Below are 23,257 nucleotides of genomic sequence, written 5' to 3'. Positions count from 1 at the left end.
ACCCAACTAGACGCATAACAACATAAAACCAAATATATATTATTGTGTTGAAGTATAAAGTACAGCTTAAAATGTACATTTTACGTGAGAAATACAATTATTTGCACTGGCAATTAATTTGTTTAATTTCATCTAGAGCTGAGCGATTTCATAATTTATAGCTGGGAACTGCAATTTCATTATGAAGATTCAATATCATTCTTAACGGGAACAAGGAATAATTGAATTGTGTGGGCGACCTGTTTGGAGCTTCGCGTATTCGCGTTTTCAGGTGAGTAGTAAGGGGCCGTCCATAAATGACGTCACGCAATTTTTGACGATGTTTGCCCCCCCCCCCCACCTCGTCACATGACGTCACAAAAAGTCAGACCCCCCCTCAAATATGCTCTGCCCCTTCCCCCCCCAAATTTTTTTTTAACATGCTTCAAATCGCTTTAAACTATTGTCATTGTAGTGCGTATTTAATGTGGCGCTGCACTCTGATATTGTAGGAGAAAACATTTATATTAAAACAAGTGTATTTAATTCAGTAGAACGTTTCGATTTAAAGCTTTCGTGACTGCAGTATTTTATTATGTTTTATTTTTATTATTTTATTATTTCCCTTCTACGTGACTTTACCGAAAGAACAAAGAAGATAAGTAGAACGTATTGTCTATATTTATTTAAAATTGCCCATTTTGATGTGGCGTCACATTTCTCACCCCCCCCCCCGTCGTCACACATCGTCACAAATGTCTGACCCTCCCCCCCCCCCAGGTGCGTGACGTCATTTATGGACGGCCCCTCAGGTAAGTCCCTTGCAAGGACAACCAAATGCAAAACAAATCATCTCCAAAGAAAACTCTTCACGTAAGAGAAAAATTACAGCACTTTTGGCAATCTACTGCTCGTCGAAAGCTTCATCACGATGTGTGAGGCATGGGGCTGTGCTATACAGCTCATCCCACTGGTCAGCGCGTGATGATGTATAAGCCATTTGAAGTACTACAATCAAATGTTTAATTTATATTTAACAAACCGATGCCAAACAATAACTGCTCAATTTGCTTGTTTTGCAAACAATAGTGTGATTGAAATGATATCTGGAGCCACAGATTTATTTAAAATCGTAATACATTTTTGAGGGGATAAGGCAATTAATTATTTTGTTTACAAACTACAGTACAGTCAGTATAATTGCTGTATATCCTTCACAAACGAAGGACATTTACGTAATTTCCCTGGTCAGATCTCCCACAATTGAGAAAACATTAAATCAGCCGTCCAGGCAAAGCCACTGAAATAGAACATACAGTACAATTTGTTTTGTCAAATAAACAATCATATCTTTTTTTTTATGACATTATCTCCCTCCCCCCTCCTTTTCAGATCTTATATTAAGTTTCAGCTCCTGTCAAGAACCGTTTGTGAGTGTCCAGTTTTTTCCGGAGTTTAAGTTTTCAATGCGGATGTGGCAAAGCCAGAGAGTCTAAGGGTCAGTCGACCGTTCGAACTGGCTTCTAGGTTCCTCCTTGTGAGGGCACATTTAGCCGTATCGACAGTTTTATTGCCCACTACCGCGTTATTTGCGTTTTAAGGAGGCAGAACTAAAAAGTGACGCCGTCATTAATGAAACGAGCATGAAAACTGCAGCCTTAGCTCGCTAGCAACATCGACGCTGCTGTGAGCTTAACTAGAAATGGAGGACAGAATGCTCAAAGTAACTAAACACAGCGGAGTGTTGTAGACCTATTTATCCTCACGGTTAAAACATGAATATCAATTACTGTCGTGAATTCACAGTCATGGTGCTTTTAGCGTTATGCTTGAATCGGTGTGTAGAACCCCGTCTGAAAATCTGCAGAGAAAAAGGTGAGTGTTTTAATTGTTAAACACATTTATTGCTACGTTGATGATGATGATGGTATATATCAGAGTAAATACAACACAAGTAATGTCCAGCGTGTACAATTGTTGCATAACATCAGAAAAATACATTGCACACACTTTGCTGGTATATAATTTCAGCTGGTATATCATTATAATCACCCATGATTGATCCACTGCTGGATTAAGGCCATCACATCTATCAGAGTCTCACGATTCAGCAATCCATCTAGCTTGTGATTTCATAATTCCATCTCCACGGCAGACATCCTCACGTGCGTCTTTTTTGTTTCTCTGCCTGTAATGCCATCGTTAGTTTTGACCACCACTGGCCCATCATCCATTCGAGCACATCGCACCTGTTCTGTTGCCTCTCCCCTGGCTACCGGTCAAGTTCTGAGTGGACTATAACATCCTGCTGCTGAACTGCCAGGGTCTTGATGGGTTAGCTCCACAATATTTGCAGGAAACTGAACCATTTATATTCTCCGGCGAGGTCCCTGATATGTTCGGATCACCTTAATTTTTAGTACTTCAAGGTCGAGGTTCCTGGGGTGATCGGGGTGATCTGGGTTTTGCCTGCACTGTCCATCTCCCAGACTATGGAACGTTTTCCCTTTGGTAATCAGACTCACCTCTTTAAATTGACCTTCACCCTAAGTTGTATGTATGTTGCCCTGGTTCTGTTTTATGTTCTGCCTTCCACACATGGCACATTGTGACCTACGGGTGAAATGGACCTTACAAATTCACATTGTTATCATTATTAGTGGCGTGTCCTGCTCAAGCACGATTACTTTTCCTAATAGCCCATGTGATGGTTCTAACTTGTGTGTGTGTGTTCGCCGATTCTGTGTTCCTCTGCCTGGTTTACAGGTGATTTCTTTTTTTATTTCTAAACAAAATCAATTAGTTGAGCTATCGAATGATGTGTGTTGCATGTCGTTCTATTTTTTGTGTGGAAATGTGTTGTGTGTGTGAATAAGTTACTGAGCGGTGTAATGGCCTGCTTCTGCTTAATCCTTCCCTGTGGATCTCTGTGAATGTGCAGACATTGCTGCTTTTAGCTTATTAGTGGAGCATTATACAAAGCGTGGAAAATGTCACTTATCTGATTTACCACCATGCGGCTAACAATAACAAACAACTGATAACAGGAGTTAAGTTCCTATTCCTTTTTTGCAGCTATAAAAAATAAATGTTGTCTTGCATTGTTTTTGTACTGTCATTCAATTTCGTGGACTTGGTAAACTGGACTTCAGAGCGATTTGAGTACAGGACGATCGGCCGTACTACAATGTGTCTAATTCACTTCAGAGTTTAATGTGGAAATGCAAATTGATACATTGGTCATGCCAGACAATGACAACCCGAAAACTAATTTAGACCCATTTGTCAATCGCTATCGTAATTGAAGTCGTTGTAATGATGTATGTATCCAGGAAATTCCTCGAATGAGTCTCGACATTTTTTAAGGAGGGTTGTACTCTGAATGTTTGTCCTGTTGATGTTGTTATTGTTGTTTTTTTCAATGGGAGAGGGGGGATGTGAGTTGGAGAAAGCCTACCTATGAGCGGACATCATCAAACTTCGGTCAGATAGATCACAAAATCACTTGCTATACTACATCCAAAGGAAAGGTTGGTTCACGTAGCAACTGATAATAGTTTTAACGGATACATTTCTCAGTCTGAACCCAAATTGAAATCGACTTCATTGCATAGGTACTCAACAGGGTTCTACACCTGAACTTAACTGCTCACAAATTTGAGCAATGTTGCTTACTTACTGACAGTGGTGGCAATTTTCTCCCGTTTGGAGAGGCTAAAACTCCACCTCAGTCTCCAAATGCTTGTACATGGTAATTATTTGAGTAAATAGAATGCAACAAACGGGGGTTTAATGAATTAGTGTCACCAGACGGGCACATGCAGTCCATGCAATTTCCTAGAAGTAGTGGTCTAATGGGATCTACCCTGGTGCATTATCAATACACTTGCACATGTTACTTAAGACTGGAAAAAGCCAAAACGGAGTTTGTAGCCTACTCAGTATGGAGCCACGAGTCATACACCACCGACTCAAATTGTCAGTTAACAATTCATGGAAACTATGAGCATTGCAGAGTTCATGAAGTTTGCCTTTCAGCATATTAACCCAGACGTGGAAGACGTCCATGGTGTAACGATGACCACAATGGACTTGCAATCCAGAGGTCGTCAGTTTGTTGTCACTAGTACGGTGTTAGAATGATGGCTTTAATCTAAGTTGGCTTGTGTTTGTTGTTGTTGTTGTTGTTTCACTTGCATCCCACTGGGATTTTTGCACATCGTTGGTGTACGGTGCTTTTTTTCTGGAAGACTTTGCAGTTTTTTCCTGGATTTTTCTGTTTGCGCATAGTCACTTTAAGATGTTTTCTTGTTCATGTATTTTGTTTGTTGCGGTTGCACCCGATTCAAGAGCCGAATGGCTCACAGGGCGATACCAAATACATTAAACTGAAACTGTCTCGGCATGGCAATTGAAGCAGTGCAAGTTTCTGAATTTCCCCCCCCCCCCCGCACCAACTCCACCACTGTCCACCTCTGTCCACCCAGCGGTGTCAATGCGATCACCACAGTTCGTCAGTTTAACACGTAGGAGGCTTTCGCGATCAATATCATCCATAATAGAGGTTTTTTTTTGGGGGGGGGGGGGTTAGAGCGCGTAAATATATAAATGCGTCGTTAAACCCGCCATCACCCGGCACAGCTAATTAGTAAGGTTTGAACATGCCAATTCGTCACTAGTACAGCACACCGGTGTGTTGTACTAGTAACGAATTGACATGTTTTGTAAAAGGTTTCAGTTTGGTGTTTAAACATCTTAACACCTGTTTTGTTGCCAGAAAAAAGGGGAAAAACCTATTATCATATTTTGGCACTGGCAAAGGAGGTCCCATGATGTTCTGTTTACATTACAAACCTTACTAATTGGCTGTGTCGGGTGGTGGCGCGTTTAATGACACATTTATATATTTACGTGATCTAACCCAAAAAAACTGCACAGTATTATGGATCACAGTTCGTCTATGATCGCGAGTGGTGGGATAAAACGTGGATACTCCCCCCTATTCCAAGATGTCTGGTTAGCCAGTGGGGAAGAGTAGGCCTTATGCACTCTAGAGCAGTGGTTCTCAATCATGTTTTGGCTACTCTACCCCTTGTTGAATTTTGTTTCCACCGAGTACTCCTTTGACTGACCCAACGTGGTTCTGAGAAATAAATGTATGAATCATGAACATCTAAATTTGAACCAATTATACATTTTTGTGAGGTCTCCTAACTAGCATGTAACTGCAAGCGAATACATGTGTATTATATTCTTGGTTCTTTCAGTAAAGTCACGTAAAAGGGAAATAATTAAATAATAAAACATTAAACAATAAAAATTCTCACGACGTTTCGACTGCAACACAAGCAATCATCATCAGGTGTGTTGATAATTTGTATTGTTTTATATTTTTATTATTTTATTATTTCCCTTCCACGTGGCTTTACCGAAACAACCAAGCATATGAATCCCTGCGGTCACGAAAGCTTTAAATACAAATTTTACACGTGCATTGTCAACGATTCAGAGACAGAGTTTATAGGAGGCACCGTCTTCATTAACAACTTCCACGGCCTCATCCACACACTCTCCACAGGAGCTCAGCCCGGCCTGTATACAACACTAGCCGCCCAACACTGACGGCGCCGACTGAGATAGCCAACTACTCTCCTTCGTAGCGCAACATCTAGCGGAGACGTTTAGCGACGACGGCGAGAAAACGACAGCGGCGACGAGACGAATCCACACCGATAACCGGCAGCCTCGAGTCCCCCCCTCTCGCTCTCGGCTTCTTTTATGCTCCCAGCGCGGCCTGGCTCCGCCCTGACCACGCCTCCCTTCTCGAACCCGCCAGCAGATTCCAGGGGCCTCCAGACGGGGTCCTCCATGACCCTTGCCCTCGTTCCTCCGCCCTGCCAACACGCACCGTGCTCGCGCCCTCACCGGCGTGTGCGCTGTGTCTGTCCACCACAGTCGCCACTGCTGTCAGTCACCAGCCGGCGCTATTAAACTACACGTGACAGGACGCTCCTGCATGCGTGACTTAATTTGGCCACGCTCGCTGGTCACTCCTGGAAACCATATTGTTAACGATGAATGAGTTTAGAATGGTAATTTTTTTTCACATCGTTCAAGGTTACCATTTGGATGTAAATTGAATCGTCGTTATTTACATCGATTGGCAGATTCATACGTGACCATTCACCAATGACTCTGCCGTATGATATAACTTCACGCATTCATAAATCACCTCACGTACCCCCTGGGACATTGCCACGTACCCCCATGGGGCCGCATTCCCCCGGTTGAGAACCCACTGCTTTAGAGAGGCCCTCCAGAGCTCCCTCCAGAGAATTTATTTTTATGACAACAGTTGCGTGAGCAGGCAAATTTGCGTGGCCGCGCCACCTATACCCAGACGTAGTGCTTCAGTTCTCATCCGTTCATCCTTTCCTTTTTGGCAGGCGAGAGCGATCCCAGTGCGGTGGTTACAGAAGCTGGAACCGAAGTGACTTTGCCCTGCAACGCCTCGAGCGTGCAGAGCGGCGTGCTGTGGAGACTCAATGGCAGCGCCTTGCCTCCAAGCGTGAGCCACACTCTAAACGCAATGGGCTCCATCACTGTTGAGGGCACGGCTCTCTCGGCCAACGGAGTGTACAGCTGTCACAACAATGTCAGTGGGGAACAACTGATAAACGTCACTTTGGAAGTTGGATGTAAGTGACACACTGTGTCTGTGTATAGCTAATAAGTACAGATTGTTATATGTGTGTGGGATATTCATTAGGCATTGGCAAGGAGCATGGTATCCCATCTTTTTTTTTGGTACAAAGGCTCCACATTAAACTTGAGTTTTCCTGCCACAAGTAAAACAAAAATCAAGATTACAAAAAATCCAGAAATAACCGAGAGCTCCCTCCCATTGTCACAGAAAAACGCCAGCACTCTGTACAAGCAAGTGTCATTTAACTTCCCTTGGTGGCACGCCGCTACACCAGCTACACAAATCAATCCTGCGTTTATAAATATACATTCAAATCATTAACTGGATTTCAGAATTATTTTTGTTTAAATGATCTACCATCAATGCATTGTGACATTAAAGAATATCAACACATGTCCAGGAAATTATTATTGCACAAGCAATTAACATTACAAGCTGACAAGTCAGCAGTTAACATCAACAAAGCATTGCATTTAATATTAGTGAGAGTCTCTATTTAGCATGTTTGCTCCAACTGTGTGTGCATGTTCACCCCTCCCCCACGTACCGCTGCATTACATTTGCTTTTACCAGATCCACCAGAGAGACCCAATGTGAGCTGTAGAGCTATTAACCCACACAAGGTGATTTGCAAGTGGACCTCTGGCAGAGAAACGTTTCTTCCCATCAAGTTTACCGTAGTCGTCAAATCAAAGTACGTGGGCTTTACATATATACAGTACACGTACAGTATATAAGTAGTTATCGGGTATTAGTTGTCTAGTCAACTGGAAAATGCTTCGTTTCTATTCAGGAATCATCTCGTTCTTTGTATCACTTTTGTGCCAACATCAATATTTGGGAAATGTGATGACGCAAGTGGAAAATATTGACACAAATTAATATCCCGAATGTCCTTAGCTGGTGGTTTCAAGAGAATGTAAATGCACTTCAAGACGGATGATGTTGCATGTCCAGCCAGAAAACAATAAATCACTAATAAATGAGCAGTAGTGGCTCTGTTCTCATCGAATCAATGGTGCCAATTCATATTTGAATTGCAAATGGAGAATGGGCCCAATTCTCTGCACAAAACAGCTCCCATGCTGTCAATTTTTAGTGAAATAATGGTTGAAAGAACTACGGTATTCAGGCCTGAAGATGTTCAGAGTTCAACATTGATATTAGGTACATCATAGTGGAAGTAACTTGTAGATTGGTGCATCATGTGGCAATGTAGACAATGAATTCCCTGTAAATATTCATTTTTCAATAACCTTTTGTTATAAATGAGTTTTTCCCCCCACAAAGTTTAACATGACAGCAAAAGTTGTATCTGATGTTTCGATATGTATGCAGTATAACAGAATATAGTAATATAAACTTTCAGTATATTTCCTAGAAATGTTCCACTATTGTCATCGTAGTCAACCCATGTCACCTGGTTCTGTCCCGTGACCTCCTGCCAGCGGGCCTTCGACACTTCACGTGGCCTTAAAGTGCATACAGCTTGGCACAAGCACTGTGGTTATATCGCCGCCACTTAGTGGCGAATGGTGAAGTGTTGGTCTTGTTATGCCGTGTTTGCTTTCAGTGCAGCACTTGTTATTGTGTCTTGCATGAAGACAACTTTGTGTTTCCGTTGGTTGTGCTCGTGGGTATGTTGTGAAATATTGTGAAATGCAGTGGTCGGTGAGAAAATTAACAAAAAAACTGTTTCGTTTGCATTTAAAGCTTTTTTTCCTGATAAAATAAATGAATTTCTTCTATCCAGTTAAGAAATAAGTTTAGGTGAATCAGTCAATGTATGTCGTATTTTACTGCAGTGTAATTGTCGTCCAATTAAATAACCTAAGCTTAAAAGTTAATTTTAAATAAATACAGTACATTGCAGCTTGTTGATTACAAATCTCTAGTTTTTGTGTATATATATAAATGAGTATCAGCAGAGTTCTGTTACACATCACTGATGGTAAATGCTGAAAGTGTTCAGGTTCTGAATTATTGTCCCATTAGAGTTCACTCCTGGGTCACTCTTTAACACAGTGTCCACGGATGGTGACCTGAACGCTTGCAACAGCCTTTTGCTACAGCAGTGAACAATTGCAAGTCTTTGACATATGGCAGCGCATCACAACAACATGGCATTCACTGAAGCGTAAACAATAACAGTGCGGTGGGGTATATTAAATTATAATTAAACCTCTTGGCATATATGAGAAGATTTAAATAGAAACAAACTCCCAATTGGAGGCACTGTGGTTATAGCACTTCACTCATAATCCGAAGAAAATAAGTCAGGGAATGACCCATCCCATCATCCCTCCTTGGTCACTAAATTGAGTAAACAGTCATTCTGTGGGTTGGCACCTAGCACAGGACCGACCTGCCTGGAGAAGAACAGTACAGGACGGTGCGGTCCTCTGTGAGAGTAGGAGACGCTCCTGTGCCATCTTGAAGAGGCAGCAGCGCAAATCTACCAAGGAAGGACGTGTGGCTGCACCTCAGAGCTCTACATCCTCCCTGACCTGTCCAGTGTGCCACAGAGAATGCCGGGCTCGGATTGGCCTCTTCAGCCATCTGCGCACTCATCAAAACCCAACATAATGACAAACGTGCCATGGTCATCATCAACTTTGATGGACGAACAAGAAAAAGGGTTGGCACCACAATAATACCCATCGGCTCTGGGCTGCCAACAGAGTTCAGTTACCACTCTACCCCTCTTTTCACCAGGGACTTTAAATGCAGACGATTGTTAACACACAATGTGATATGCATATCAGGCTGCCACCTGGTCTGGTTTTCCTCGGATCGTCCACTCGTTTAAGGCAGCTGCCCTGGGTAACCTGTAAGTCTTCGCAGACATTAAAAGCCCAAGCCTTTTTTTGTCCGTTGCATAGGATTAATAACACTGGTCAACAAAAAAAATCATTTATTTCTGGCCTGGACTTTTGCAGCTGTTTTAGACTAATTTCAGGGTGCTGATTCCAAATCTGATCTCAGATTTGCTCTATCACATCTCATTTTTACGCTATCGGCATACCCCATTTTCATTGATTTTACCCGAAATTAACTCTGTCACTTATGATTGCAAGTTGTTGCGAGTCAGTGACTGCTTTAGTGTTAAAATATGGTGCTGTATTTTTAGGATAGTGTGTTTATAATATCATTTTATGTAGATATCCACATTTATTTAATATTTTTCTTCTGCAGTTTTTATTGAAAATGCAATATTTGATATCTCAAAAACCTGATGCGATAGACAAAAACTGATGCCAGATTTGGAATCAGCACCCCACAATTACCTTAAAACCGTTGGAATACCTTATGCCAGAAAAAGTGTGTTGACCAGTGTAATAATCCACTACTCAAGTTAATGCTGTACATTCACTGTAGATCTCCCCTCTATCAGGAACTTGTGAGATGCAGTGCAGTATTGTTCTTCCTTTGATATCTCCAGGTTTTTTGTCACCTCAGTGTTGGGAATTAAATAATTGTGCAACACGAATGACCCCATTGCAGTTATTGCTGGCGATAGGTAGACAAAGACAGAGCAATATGTTTTCTTTTTAAATCCTTTATATTAAGTTCGCGTGCTTGCTTGCTTGCTTGCGTGCTTGCTTGCTTGCTTAGGACCGTGCAAATCTTTCGGTCGTTTTTTAACCCACTTCCCGTGATCCAATCGAGCTGACATTTTCCACACAGACTCGTTGTGCCAGACAATTATTGTTCGTGAAAAAAAATTCCCAAAATTTTACACTTCTTAGGCAAAAAACAATTATTTTACATATATTCAAATAGAACGCATTCATGGCTTTGGCTGAACGTCACAGTATAAGAGCCCAGAGCGTAACCCCTCCACAGGTCGTGGCGGAGTAGCGCAGTTGGTAGCGCCCTCGCTTCCCATGCCAAAGGTCGCGGGATCGATCCCCGCGTCCTCCACAGGCGAATATATTTTTAAATCCTTTATATTAAGTTCGCTGCCACGCATATAAAGGATTTATAGTGAAAAACTTTGTTTTTACGGGTTATACTTATTAGAGTATCTGCAGCATAACTTTCCCACGTTATTTAGACTTCTGTATAATAATGTCTTGCTTGGGGGGAATGTTACTCTCGAGCGCGTGAAGTGCATAACAACAAGGCAAAGCAGCTGTGTTCAGGTTGGTCCAGTAGTGCATGAGTAGTGTAGCACAAGTCAGAGACGAGGTAGTTGCAGGAGGAACCTTCTTTATTGACACTCTTTAGGTTCACAGGTTCCTTCCGATGTCGTATAGCCTAGCCTAGATGCAACTCTGACCGTGTTACACTGACGGCGTCGACCGAGACAGCCAACAACTATCCGGACGCGCAATGGTCTAGTGAAGACGACAGCGACGACGAGACGAGTCCACTCACAGAACCCGGCAGCCCGGAGCTCGCGCTCTCCGCTGCTTTTATTCTGCCCGGCGCGGCCTGGCTCCGCCCTGGCCGCGCCTCCCTTCTCGAACCCACTAGCGGGTTCCAGGTGCTTCCAGATGAGATCTTCCGTGACCCTTGCCCCAGTTCCTCCGCCCTGCCGGCACACACACCGTGTTCGACGGCGTGTGCGCGAACTGTCCACCGCAGTTGCCACTGCTGGACAGCAGTCGGGGCTATGTCACTACACATGTTCACTTCGTTAAGTAGAGACGATTTGCAAACAGCATCGACCAAATCCAGGCAACACACTCAAGCAGGAAGGTCACGACTACCAAGTGAGCCAATATTGCAAGTGAAGTGATATTTGAACAAGAATGTTACGTGCTTTCTCGTTGAACAAAACAAAAACATAGCGAATGATATTCTATACAGTATTAGATTACTGACTGGATTCCTGCCTGGCTGGCATGCAAGTGCGTGTGCGCGGTAGTGACGTCTACGCGCACATCCGCGTGATGACGTCATGTGCATCCCACAGCGTTGGACTGGGTTCGTGCGCACTGACGTCACGCCTCCCCCCCTCCCCCCATCCCCCACCCAGGTTGAGGGTGACAGGTAGCAGAGGGGGGAAGAGACGTCGAGGAATGGAGAGGGGAGGGGCGGGGAGAGAGAGAGAGAGTACAGCGGCGTGAAAGGGCAAGAAAGAGAGCAAAACGGAAAGAGGAGAGAAAAGGGAAAGCGACAAGGAGGGGGAGGGAGGAATGGAGAGAGGCAAGAGAGATTGAGGTGGGAAAGGGAGAGGTGGGAATGAGGAGAGCGAGAGGTGAGAGAGATGAGCTACCCGTCGGAGGCCGTCGGACTGCGAGAAAGGCTGCGTGCAGAACGAGAGAGAGTGAGAGAGTGAGCGAGAGATAGAGAGCGAGCGAGTGAGCGAGAGAGTGAGCGAGAGGTGGGGGTTTACATAAAGCAAAGTTATTAAAATATATATTACGAAATGATGAGAGAAGCAAAGTGCCGACTACACCGAGCATCTTCTTCTTTCCACTGATCGTAAAAAAATAGAGGTAGGGTGGGGGGAGGGAAGTGAGTGAGTTACAGTGGAAGGAGAAGATGTATATAGAAAGGAGAGGTAGCAGAGGGGGAATATTTTTTTTTATCAAAACAGAGATAACGCGAGACATTGAGATAAATTGAGATATACCGTACAGAGATAGAAAGAGAAAGGTGGAGAGAGACAGGGCTCTGTATAAGATTACAAGTTTTGCTGGCTGGCTGGCTGGGACGGACGGAGAGTCATGTCCAAAGGATGCGTGGGTTGCAAGTTTTGTTTAAAAGTATACAGGGTGCTTCACACATTTTTTTATGGGGCTATCGTTTTTAATGGAAAAAGAACGGATGATAGACTATAACATGATAATAAATGTATGTGAATAGCCTAAAAAAAGTCAGAGTCTGCACTTGTTCGCAATCATTGTCAACACGTGCCTGGAATCTTCTCCAAGTGGTCCCAAAGGCACATTTCTTGCGGTTTTGTTGCAAATTTTCAGAAGTGTTAATATCTTTTTGAAGCACCCTGTAGAATGGCTGCGTTGTAAACATTGTTTTCTTGTTTAGGGACGCCGATATCAAATGCATCCCAAAGCGCCGCCGAAATGAATGTTCCTTTGCCGGCAAATACAACGAACCGTATCCCTACGCCGTGACTGTGGTTGCTAAAAATGCACTTGGATGTGAAGGAAGTGAAACTGCAAAGTTTTCCCTGAAGTCAATCCGTAAGAACAACCATTCATTTATTTTCGGTTGTAACATGACCAATGGAAATGGGTCTGCAAAACATTGCGTAGGTCTGCATATTGGCCTGCAAACAAGTTAAATGTTAAGTAATTAGTTAACTTTGAACGACCGAGTATCAAATGAAAATATTATTATTTTGAACACTAAAATACAGGACTTGGTGAGCCATGGAAAATGACAAACGGACGAAATATTAAGCAATAACTGTGTTGTTAACGTAACCAACAATATCATGCTCATAACGATATTAACATTAGCAGTTAATGGCATGAGCAACGATGTAATTGTAATTAAGACGTTCGAGTTATATTAATATTGATGCCTTGTATAAAGGTGTCAGTTTTTGTACCAGTTGAAAGGGTAAAAACCTATACTTTATATTAATCACTTGCGTTGTGATGAAACCGTTGATTGAAGCAAGTGGTAATTAGGATCGACGTTTTGTTATTTCTTCATTTGTTTAGTGAAACCAGACCCACCCATCATTCTAAAAGTAATTCCAGGCCAGGGACGCCAGAAGCATGTATGGGTGATCTGCTCGTATCCAAGCACGTGGCACCACGCAAACAAGGGGTTCACGCTCACAGCTGAGCTGGAGTACAAATCAATGGAAGAGAAAAATTACAGACAGGTAAACACTTTCCCGTTTTAACGTCTTGTTGCACTTATGCATTATATATTCATAACTATAAATCTTGAATTTCGATTGAAAGCTTTCGTGACTGCAGGGATTCATCTTCTTGGTTCTTTCGGTAAAGTCACGTAGAAGGGAAATAATAAAATAATAAAAATTATGATTAAACATGTTTTATTTGTATTCTTTTATTATTTCCCTTCCACGTGACTATACATCTTGACTTAAAGCTTTCGTGGCTGCAGTGATTCATACTCTTTGGGTCTTTTGGTGAAATCACGTAGATAGAAAAATAATAATTGTCATAACTATCTTTATTCAACCCACTTATCACTTCAGAATAAAATATTTTTTCATGGATTTGCTTATGTTCATTACCCATAATGCTGCAATACAGCACATCATGAGTTTTTTGTGCTGTTCGGGCCCTATTGTTTAGAAGGAGTGCTCTGAACAATAACTTATGATACATTTATATGATAAACGGGCAGTATTGATTGAACAAACATGAACAATGCTGATGAGACCAATAGTGTCAAAACAGGTCCAGAGTGTGTTGCTTGAACAGATGCTATGAGTTAATACAAGTCTAGAAGGGCCGAAAAGACAATATACTAAATTGATTTTATTTTCCTGTGAAGGTACAGAATGGAATTCATTGTACTTATGCCTATTCTTAGGTTTTTTCGGTAAAGTCACGTAGGTAAATAATTAAAATTAATAAAAGTAAAATAAAAAATAAAAATCACGACGTTTCGGAGGCAACACAAGCTTCCGTCTTCAGGTGGAACCGTCACAGCCCGACAGCTGTATCAAGTAAATGAGGGATTACAAGAGATACCACTCCGTATATATAATTGTTGAGGGGGGCATGGTTGAGGGGGGCATTCACCAGAATGCTCCACGATTGCGATGCTGAGTGTTTGCACAAATGAAGGTCACTTCATTGTTCACCTCGCTTCAGGAACAGCCTTCCCTTCATACTCTTAGTTTTTTCGATAAAGTCACGTAGGTATAAAAAGTTAATTCAAATTAATAAAAATAAAATAATAAAAAAACACGACGTTTCGGAGGCAACACAAGTTTCCGTCATCAGGTGGGACCGTCACAGCCAGATTTGCTGTATTATTTTATTTTTTAATTAATTTTAATTTCATTTTTTTACCTACGTGACTTTATCGATAAAAATTAAGAGCATGAATCCTTGCAGTCACGAAAGCTTCAAATCTAGCCTTCCCTTCGCTGTTCACATTCGTGGTTCTCCTGTTGTTTAACGTCAAATACGAAAGAATCGCCTCTTACTCGCCAACGATTTGCTCAACATGTATTGCACAAGGGCCCTACTTTGATACAAAAAAAAAACATATTGCACGGTGGTCATCATGCTGACCCCAGAGATTTGCTGCCAACGTGAAGGGTTGCCATCCCATTGCCAATTTGAGCAAAACCACACGTTGACTTTTTCACTTTGGCCGTAACACAGTATGTACAATATCCCAAATTGTTACATGTGTGTGTGTGTGCGCTTGTGTCTGACTGTTTGTTATAGTATCCTGATAAATCGAAGATCAAGATCGCCACGTCTCGCGAAAATGTATGGGTGTTCAAAATCCTTGATTCCCATCCTGGCACCTCGCGCGTGATACGCGTGCGCGCCAAGGATTTCCTCGATTATGGAAGATGGAGTGACTGGAGTTCACCGACTTACGTAAACACATCAAACGGTGTGTTTGACTCTGCGTGGAGTAAATCGTAAAAAAAAAATACCTTACACGCATTCATTATTATTCTCTTTGTCAGCTGAGAGTTTCACAAATAAGTTCGTAGAATATTGACGTGGATTTGGTCGTAGGAAGGTGAATCAACTGGTCACAAATAAATTTCGATTTGAAAGCTTTCGTGACTGCAGGGATTCATCTTCTTGGTTCTTTCGGTAAAGTCACGTAGAAGGGAAATAATATGTTTATTTTTATGTTTAATTGTTATTATTTTATTATTTCCCTTCTACGTGACTTTACCGAAAGAACCAAGAAGATGGTCACAAATAGTGCATGTACAAAAAACATCTCTGTGCAATGTATTGCGAATACGTGGATTTCAGTAATCGATATTCTAACGATGTTTGGTTCATTTACTCGACTGATTGGATAATGTACGTTGTTTTAAAGTCTAATCTCTGTTTCCAACGCATGCCAATGGGCGGGAGGTGATAGGCAGAGCTGGGTGACGCCATCGGCATCTGCTGCTGTGTAACGCAGCCCATGACTTGTCTGGGATTTTCCGCCTTTAGGGAGTAAAACATGTTGGGGTCCTGAGTAACGGTCGATACAATATTCATATTCTTAGGTTTTTTCGGTAAAGTCACGTAGGTAAAACATTACAATTAATAAAAGTAAAATAAAATAAAAAATCACGACGTTTCGGAGGCAACACAACAGCTGTATCAAGTTAATGATACAGCTGTCGTGGCATTGACGGTTCCACCTGAAGACGGAAGCTTGTGTTGCCTCCGAAACGTCGTGATTTTTTATTTTATTTTACTTTTATTAATTTTAATGTTTTACCTACGTGACTTTACCGAAAAAACCTAAGAATATGAATCCTTGCAGTCACGAAAGCTTCAAATCTAGAGTCGATACAATGTTTTAATTGAGAAAAAATACTCCCATCAAATAATTGTCCAAGCTCCCTGTCACGACCTCTTGTCCTTGATCAAAATCGAAGGTGCATTTTAAGTACTTGACATCCAAAGTTACCATCATATTATACGATTGTTGAAAATTACATACGTGTTATTTTAATTCACGACATGTATACCACACATTTGTGGGTTACATCTGCAACTTCAAGCACTTTAAAACAATGTTTATATTTTTTTTGCAGAAGATGAATCCAAAGTGGACATTCCTAAGGTGAAACTAAATATTAAGTAGTTCTGTGGTTCATTAAAGTTACAAATCTCACCTCCACATCCTCATAATGCGGTTTTCCAATTCCTGGTTGACTTGAAAGTATTTGCAGGTACTGTACGGTCAGGTTATCATTAACCACCCTGACCAATACTATTGCTTTAAAAAAACCTTGTAATATGCCAAAGCTTACGATCAATTTTGCCAACATTGCCAACAAACATACACAGTCGTGAGATATTGATTAAATATCGGCTGTATCAATCTTGAAAGATCAACAATAATCGTTAAATACACAACTAATGTTGACTGCTGTTCCCGTTAAAGCGTAGAATATAATGAGCGTATTCACAGTATTATGACCATAGTGTTTCTGACAAAAAATACAACGGTGTAATAAACACACCTGTCAACCCCGTATCAGTGCCCCTACCTTATTACAGACCAATCCAGACCTTATTGGTCACCCCGTGCCCCTGATAAACCTCAACGTTCATCCTACAAAGTCCCATCGCAATGGAGAAACAAACAAATAGATAAAACACACTTTTGTTGCCCGTATTGAAACGGCTGTACGCCGTATGGACATGAAAACTCAATTTCCCTGTACAAGAAAACGGCTAAACCGTATGGGTTGACATGTATGAATACACCTACTGTGATGTAACAGCTAATGGCATTTCTTCTTTTAATCCAGTTTTTTTTATATGTACAGAAATTTAACAATGCGGCAAGCACAACAATTTATATAGAGAGCTCAGTGGAGTCTGAGCCGACACAATATCCAGGTAGGAAAGCGCAAACTTGTTCTAACCGTGCGCATACAAACATGATAAGCGTTTTACTTCTGAAATCAATATGGTACAGTGCTCGTCTCTATGCACAGCTCTGAGCCAATTGCGGAAATTACACATTACTATGGCAGTGATCAGTCTGTAAGAGTATGACCACTGCTGACTTCTCACAATGATATTTCCCACCAAGGGTGGTATAAAAGATGATGGCTATGAATCGTATGAATTGTTATTTTTAAGTTATTACCATAAATGACTGTTCGTGTATTCTGGTTAAACAAATGTGATGTTTGTGACGTTGAGCAATTACACGTGCTTGAATTTATTTCTCAGATGCTCTGAAAAAAGTCTATCTGCATGGTGGGACAAGCATGATAAGCTTATTTTGTATTGTTCTGTGTTCAGCCTGCCTTGCTCTGGCCACATTAACTGTCACTGCCTTCGTGTACTTAAAGTGAGTACATTTCAAGATTTATCATTGGTGTATAAATTATTGTATTTGTGTTCATAATTGACGCACACATGGTACTCAAAAAGTGTAATTAATAATTATTTTTTGGGTTCATCTTCTTGGTTCTTTCGGTAAAGTCACGTAGAAGGGAAGTAATAAAATAATAAAAATAAAACATAATAAAATAAAATAATTCTCACGACGTTTCGGCTACAACAAGCAGCCGTCTTCAGGTGAAGAATGAGACACTACCAAGCTAGGAGCTTATATATAAGCTGCGTTGGAGGTGGAAGAGCGCCTTAACAAAAAGAATGTGCAGGCGCTCTTCCACCTCCAACGCAGCTTATATATAAGTTCCTAGCTTGGTAGTGTCTCATTCTTCACCTGAAGACGGCTGCTTGCGTTGTAGCCGAAACGTCGTGAGAATTATTTTATTTTATTATGTTTTATTTTTATTATTTTATTACTTCCCTTCTACGTGACTTTACCGAAAGAACCAAGAAGATGAATCCCTGCAGTCACGAAAGCTTTAAATCGAAATTAATTTTTTGGGTTGTTGAAAAGCAGGTAAAAATATTCACAATTATATTCTTGTACATTTGTAAAACAATATATAGATACTATACCATTAAAGTTGGACTTCAATTCCAGCACAATTCACCTGATCAAGCTGATTGTAATCACCAGCCCAACGTCAAAAATTGTAAACGTTGCCGAGTTTGCTCTCCAACACACCGGTGTGCTGAACTAGTAACTAACTGTCGTGTGTTTTGTTTACATGACAAACCTTACTAGATGACTGTGTCAGGCGGTGGTGGGTTCACGACACATTTATCTTGACGCGATTTAACCCCAAAATAACTTTTATCATGAACATTTAATTCATGTATTACATGTTTACTGCTTGGTTAATGTACACGACATTGCACGTTCCGTTTGTAAGCACAACTAATTGCAAGGCTATATTCACGTGCCAAATTCAGTGTGCGCGATTTATTCACTTGCACTGTATGTACGTACGATAGTGGTGTTGATCAACCTTCCGTATCATTGTATATCCACAGAAAGAGGCGAAAAGAAGATACGAGACATCAGGATGCCGTGGCAAGACAGGAATTGGAGCCCTTAGCTGCTCCTGTTATTTTGATGAATGGGGACATGACCAGCACCGATCCCATCCACGATACACCTCCCCAGGATGATGTCACTCGCATAAATTTAGACGAATCCAATCCCTTCCTGCAGGTCTTTGGAGAACCAAGACTTCCCATCAACAACAACGTGATAAACTCTGAATACTTTTACAAACGTATGAAAACGTCTTTTTTATTCCAAGAAACACAGGTTTAGGATCGGACTTAAACAAGAACTGATTGCCAGTTTGGATAATTTGCTTTGCATGCATGTATGTTGCACTTATTTTGGACGGTACGTAGCCAACCGTGCCAAACGGAGGTGCTTAATAGCAATGCAGTCAAATCTGGTGTTGTAGTCGGTCATTGTACACCACTATGTTTTTATCCAGTTACAATGACTTTTCCAGTACTGTATTTAAAAATGTAACATTTTTTTGGCGTTTTGGTCATGGTCCAATCTTGGTCTCATTATATGAGCCTTTGCCAGAATGCAGCGTGACAATCGATCTGTTAAGTCACGTGACAGGGTGTCGATTTGTTTGGGACAGCCCGTGTGTTAAACAAGCACAATCCTGTATTCTAAATGGTACCGATGTTTCAGATCAACTTTGATGACTGTATGTTACATGTTCAAATGTTGACTTGTTTCCAATTTCAATTAAAACTAATGTCTTGACGCACTCGAGCTGCATGATATGTGGTTATTTCTATTGCGTTTAAATAAAAATAAAATATGCACATGTATAATGCGTATTCCATCTTAGGATCCCAATGTGCAATGCATAGAAAGCAGGAAACAAAAACATAACCAGGGAAACTGACCAAACTGAAGAGGGAAGGCCACTTTAAAGAGATCGGTTATCAAAGTAGACTTAAATAACTCTACCGACTCTGATTTCCTGATTTCAAGTGGCAAGGCATTCTATAGCTTGGATGCCATGCTAACAAAAGCCCGATCATGTCGCTCAGTGCAGAAAACGTGGTTAAAGTATTAGCTCACAGTTATAAGCTATATTGTGAGATACTTCAGAGTTCCGAGGCAAGATGATGTAAAACCACAGCTGCTACAAGTATCGGGCTCACATATTTTCACTTTTAAAAAATCATTTTGCCCGTCGATCACGATTGCACAGAATTGTAAAGTGATTCTTGTTCCACCAAAAGCATCTCTGGGTGCACCCCCTATGAACCATGGGTAGCTGCTAATGAAGAGCACGGATGTAGCCACGGCGTTCACGTTCACCGCAACATCTGAAGGATGTGAAGATTCAAGCAGCTCTATGCCGAGATGCTCTCATCGTTACGGGACCTGCTGCCTTTGCGTCTGCTCAGCACTGAGGTCTAACGGGTGCACAGACAATTAACCTCTCCTTCACAGGCAGAATGGAGCAACACAGTATGCCTGGCAACCAGATGCTCTATCGTAAAATGTATTGTCTAGGTATGACGTTAGTCGTCATTTTTTTTAATGCAGTGTTCTCTCGCGATATTTTTTGGTTAAAACGTTTCCAGCTGAAAATGTAAATGTTTTAAACAACTGCAAAAAAATGCTTGCACCTCAACCTTACATATAACATGCTAAAACTGTGTTTAAATATGACATACAAGAAATGGAAAGTACTCAACTCCACTTCGAGTCCTGAAACAGAAGTGAAATCTTCTTGGTTCTTTCGGTAAAGTCACGTAGAAGGGAAGTAATAAAATAATAAAAATAAAACATAATAAAATAAAATCCACATTGCTTGAACAGGAACCAGTCCTTAACTTGGGCAAACTTCGTTTCACTCCCCACAAAATTGTTGAGTAATGACCGGGATTTTCACTCAAGACACCTGGCCAGATCATGTTTTATAAATGGATTACGGAGGAATGTGAGTCGCTTTTAGTACGATCCCTAATTTGTGGATTCCTACCTTCAACAGCAAGTAGGTTTGCCTTTCCGTCAAGAGTTTGAGTGAACGTCTTTCAAATGCGTGCGGGTTTGTGGCATATGATCGCTTGCAACAATATTAAGTAAAGACGATCAGCAACCTATTCAAACATAATTGGCAATAGCAGATGACAGTTGCAAAACAAAATATTAAACATAACTTTGACATCAATTTTACATTTTTAAGTACAGTATTTATAAAACATGCTACTATTTCTTGTTTGACCAACAATGTGCTTTTTAGTCAAAAAAACGTGAACAACACGGTCTAAAGGGAACTAGATAGATGCATAGTACATTAGTTGTTTATTTAAGAGTAATATTTGCATGTCCATGGTTCTTTTTTCACGTAATGCCCTCTCTATGTATACCCTCAGTTGGAGAAAACGGTAATGTATTATATTTGCTTTCCATTTCGTGGCATTATAAAGTGTTGATTCACGTAATCATAGTTATGCATCTTGGTTTCATATGCATACAGACTACCATACACGTGTATGTGCCTTGTATTTACTGTATATATGTACGAGGTACGATATGTCAATGTGAATTTAATGTGGTTGAACAATCGGAATATTTGTTGTCCATCCTAAACCTTCCCAAAATGCAGTGTTTTTCCCCATAGATATATCTTAGCATTGCATTGTTGTATAAGTATGGGGTTTGCATATATTAGGGGCATTTATAAGATATGTAGTCATTAAATTATTAAACTCAATATGGAACAAACAATATGGAACAAACATGATCATTATAAGATGGAAAAAATAATTCAAGGGGGGTTTGCATTAAAGAGATGAGGCTTGCAATTAGGACATATTTTGATCATTTTTACCGAAACAGTATATGTCAAAAAATATTGCCTTGAAATCATTGCTTTTCAGGGATCTTGTGATTCTGTATTATGTTAGCCCATTGTTATACTACGAGGAATGTTAAAACATGTTTTTCTGATAGATCCAAAAACGTTTTACAAATAATATTACCTTCAATGTAGAGCTCAGTCTATGTGCACAGTAACTGCCCGCACGTACTTTTAATACTCTAACCACCATTAAATAGTGATATTGCTATGGCAATATCACTATTCGAGTTGTTAATCTGAAATAATAATAATAATGTATATTAAGCACCTGAGGACGACTGCTTGCGTTGTGGCCGAAACGTCGTGAGAACTATTTTATTATGTTTTATTTTTATTATTTTATTATTTCCCTTCTACGTGACTTTACCGATAGAACCAAGAAGATGAATCACACAACAGTTAACATTTACAAGTGGCCGAATGTGGAAGTGAACATGTTGTTCTCTGCAGGTGGTCTCACAGTCTGTTTCCTTTGGGAGGAAGCATACGAACTGCGCCACAATCTGCCGGGGCCTGACTGACCGTTCGATCGAAGTCGACTTCTCAACTTCCTCTTTAACGTTCAGCTCAGCAGACTAATAACAATAAATAGAAAATGCTGCACTCACCCACGTGGTCACGGTGAGACCGCTTTTATTCAGCAGTTGATGGACAAAGCTGTTTATTTGTTGTATTATGTTTTTAGAAATAGTACCAATACGTGTTTTCAAAATGTGAAATATTTACATGTGAGGTGACAAATGAAAATAAATAAATTGCAAATGACAACAAAGTTATTTTTAGATGAAGACGCTCTATCCTAAATTTCACAAGTAAAGTTTGAACAATGCTTGCTAGCAAAGAACATAGACATCAGCTTGCAACTTTGTACCGGTGGCATGCCATTGGAAGGGGAGGAGAATCAATGCCATAATGTATGAAAAAAGGGAATTGGAAAGGGAAGAAAGAAGATCATTAAATGAGTTGAAAAGAATGGAAAAGTAATGTAAAAATTGCACCACAGGATCAGGAAAAATCGGGATAGGGAGGAAGAGGCTCCATAAGAGACCTGACAAAGTGTTTGTTTCCATAGGGGGTGGAGAGAGGGGAGGGATTCAGAGTGGGAGTGGCCACACAGAAGGTCACATGATTTGCGGGAAGCTTGAGCTGATTCAGCTATACAGGGACTCCGCTACTTAACAATATTCGACTTACAAACTTTCAGAGATGTGAACAAATCTGTCCGTATGTCCAGTTGCCTGTTCGGACTGAGAGTCATAAGTTCAACCGCCGCGCAATAGATGGCGGTGGTGGCATCTACATCTGCAGAGCATGAAGAATCAGTGGCATTTACATCTCCAGGAGAGTATGCAACTATTAAAGCCATTCCCCGTACAACATGTTTGGAATCGACAACAGTAAAGTTGGATTTACGAACAAATCGACTTACAAACAGACCCCTGGAACCTAACTTGTTCGTACGTAGAGGAGTCCCTGCACAGTATGGATATATGAAGGTATGCTTTCCAACAATTTCAGAATCCTCTACTTAAAATAAAGAAGCCGTCACTTGAAAATAGTGCATTTTTCACGACTGTGTTGCAAATTATTTTAATTAAGTCCCAGCCTGCCTGTCTTGATATGGATTATCCTTCTTGAGACAATGTATGTTGAGTTTGACTGGCAGATCAGGATCA

General features: G+C 40.9%; 1 protein-coding gene across 1 annotated transcript; it reads left to right on the top strand.

Annotated features, from left to right (window-relative positions):
* The first annotated feature begins 1,557 nt into the window (after positions 1–1,557).
* Positions 1,558–19,000, top strand: LOC133343858 (ciliary neurotrophic factor receptor subunit alpha-like). The gene is made up of 10 exons (XM_061553782.1): positions 1,558–1,854; positions 6,426–6,677; positions 7,259–7,379; positions 12,683–12,840; positions 13,327–13,493; positions 15,046–15,220; positions 16,380–16,408; positions 17,121–17,193; positions 17,533–17,653; positions 18,715–19,000. The coding sequence occupies exons 1-10, from the start codon at positions 1,755–1,757 to the stop codon at positions 18,998–19,000; spliced, it is 1,482 nt and encodes a 493-aa protein (XP_061409766.1). The 5' UTR covers positions 1,558–1,754.
* Positions 19,001–23,257: the final 4,257 nt, after the last annotated feature.

Source organism: Lethenteron reissneri, chromosome 18 (assembly GCF_015708825.2).
Source record: "Lethenteron reissneri isolate LAM-NWPU_2019-01 chromosome 18, ASM1570882v1, whole genome shotgun sequence".
Lineage (NCBI taxonomy): Eukaryota > Metazoa > Chordata > Hyperoartia > Petromyzontiformes > Petromyzontidae > Lethenteron > Lethenteron reissneri.
The sequence above is the reverse complement of the archived record's forward strand: the minus strand, read 5'-3'. Positions and strand labels throughout refer to the sequence as shown.

Excerpts from the sequence above, each read along its gene's own strand:
- LOC133343858 (XM_061553782.1), top strand. The coding sequence starts at position 1,755 with ATGAATATCAATTACTGTCGTGAATTCACAGTCATGGTGCTTTTAGCG. Across the intron at positions 12,841-13,326 it reads GTTTTCCCTGAAGTCAATCC|TGAAACCAGACCCACCCATC; the intron begins GTAAGAACAACC and ends TCATTTGTTTAG. Across the intron at positions 15,221-16,379 it reads TTACGTAAACACATCAAACG|AAGATGAATCCAAAGTGGAC; the intron begins GTGTGTTTGACT and ends TTTTTTTTGCAG.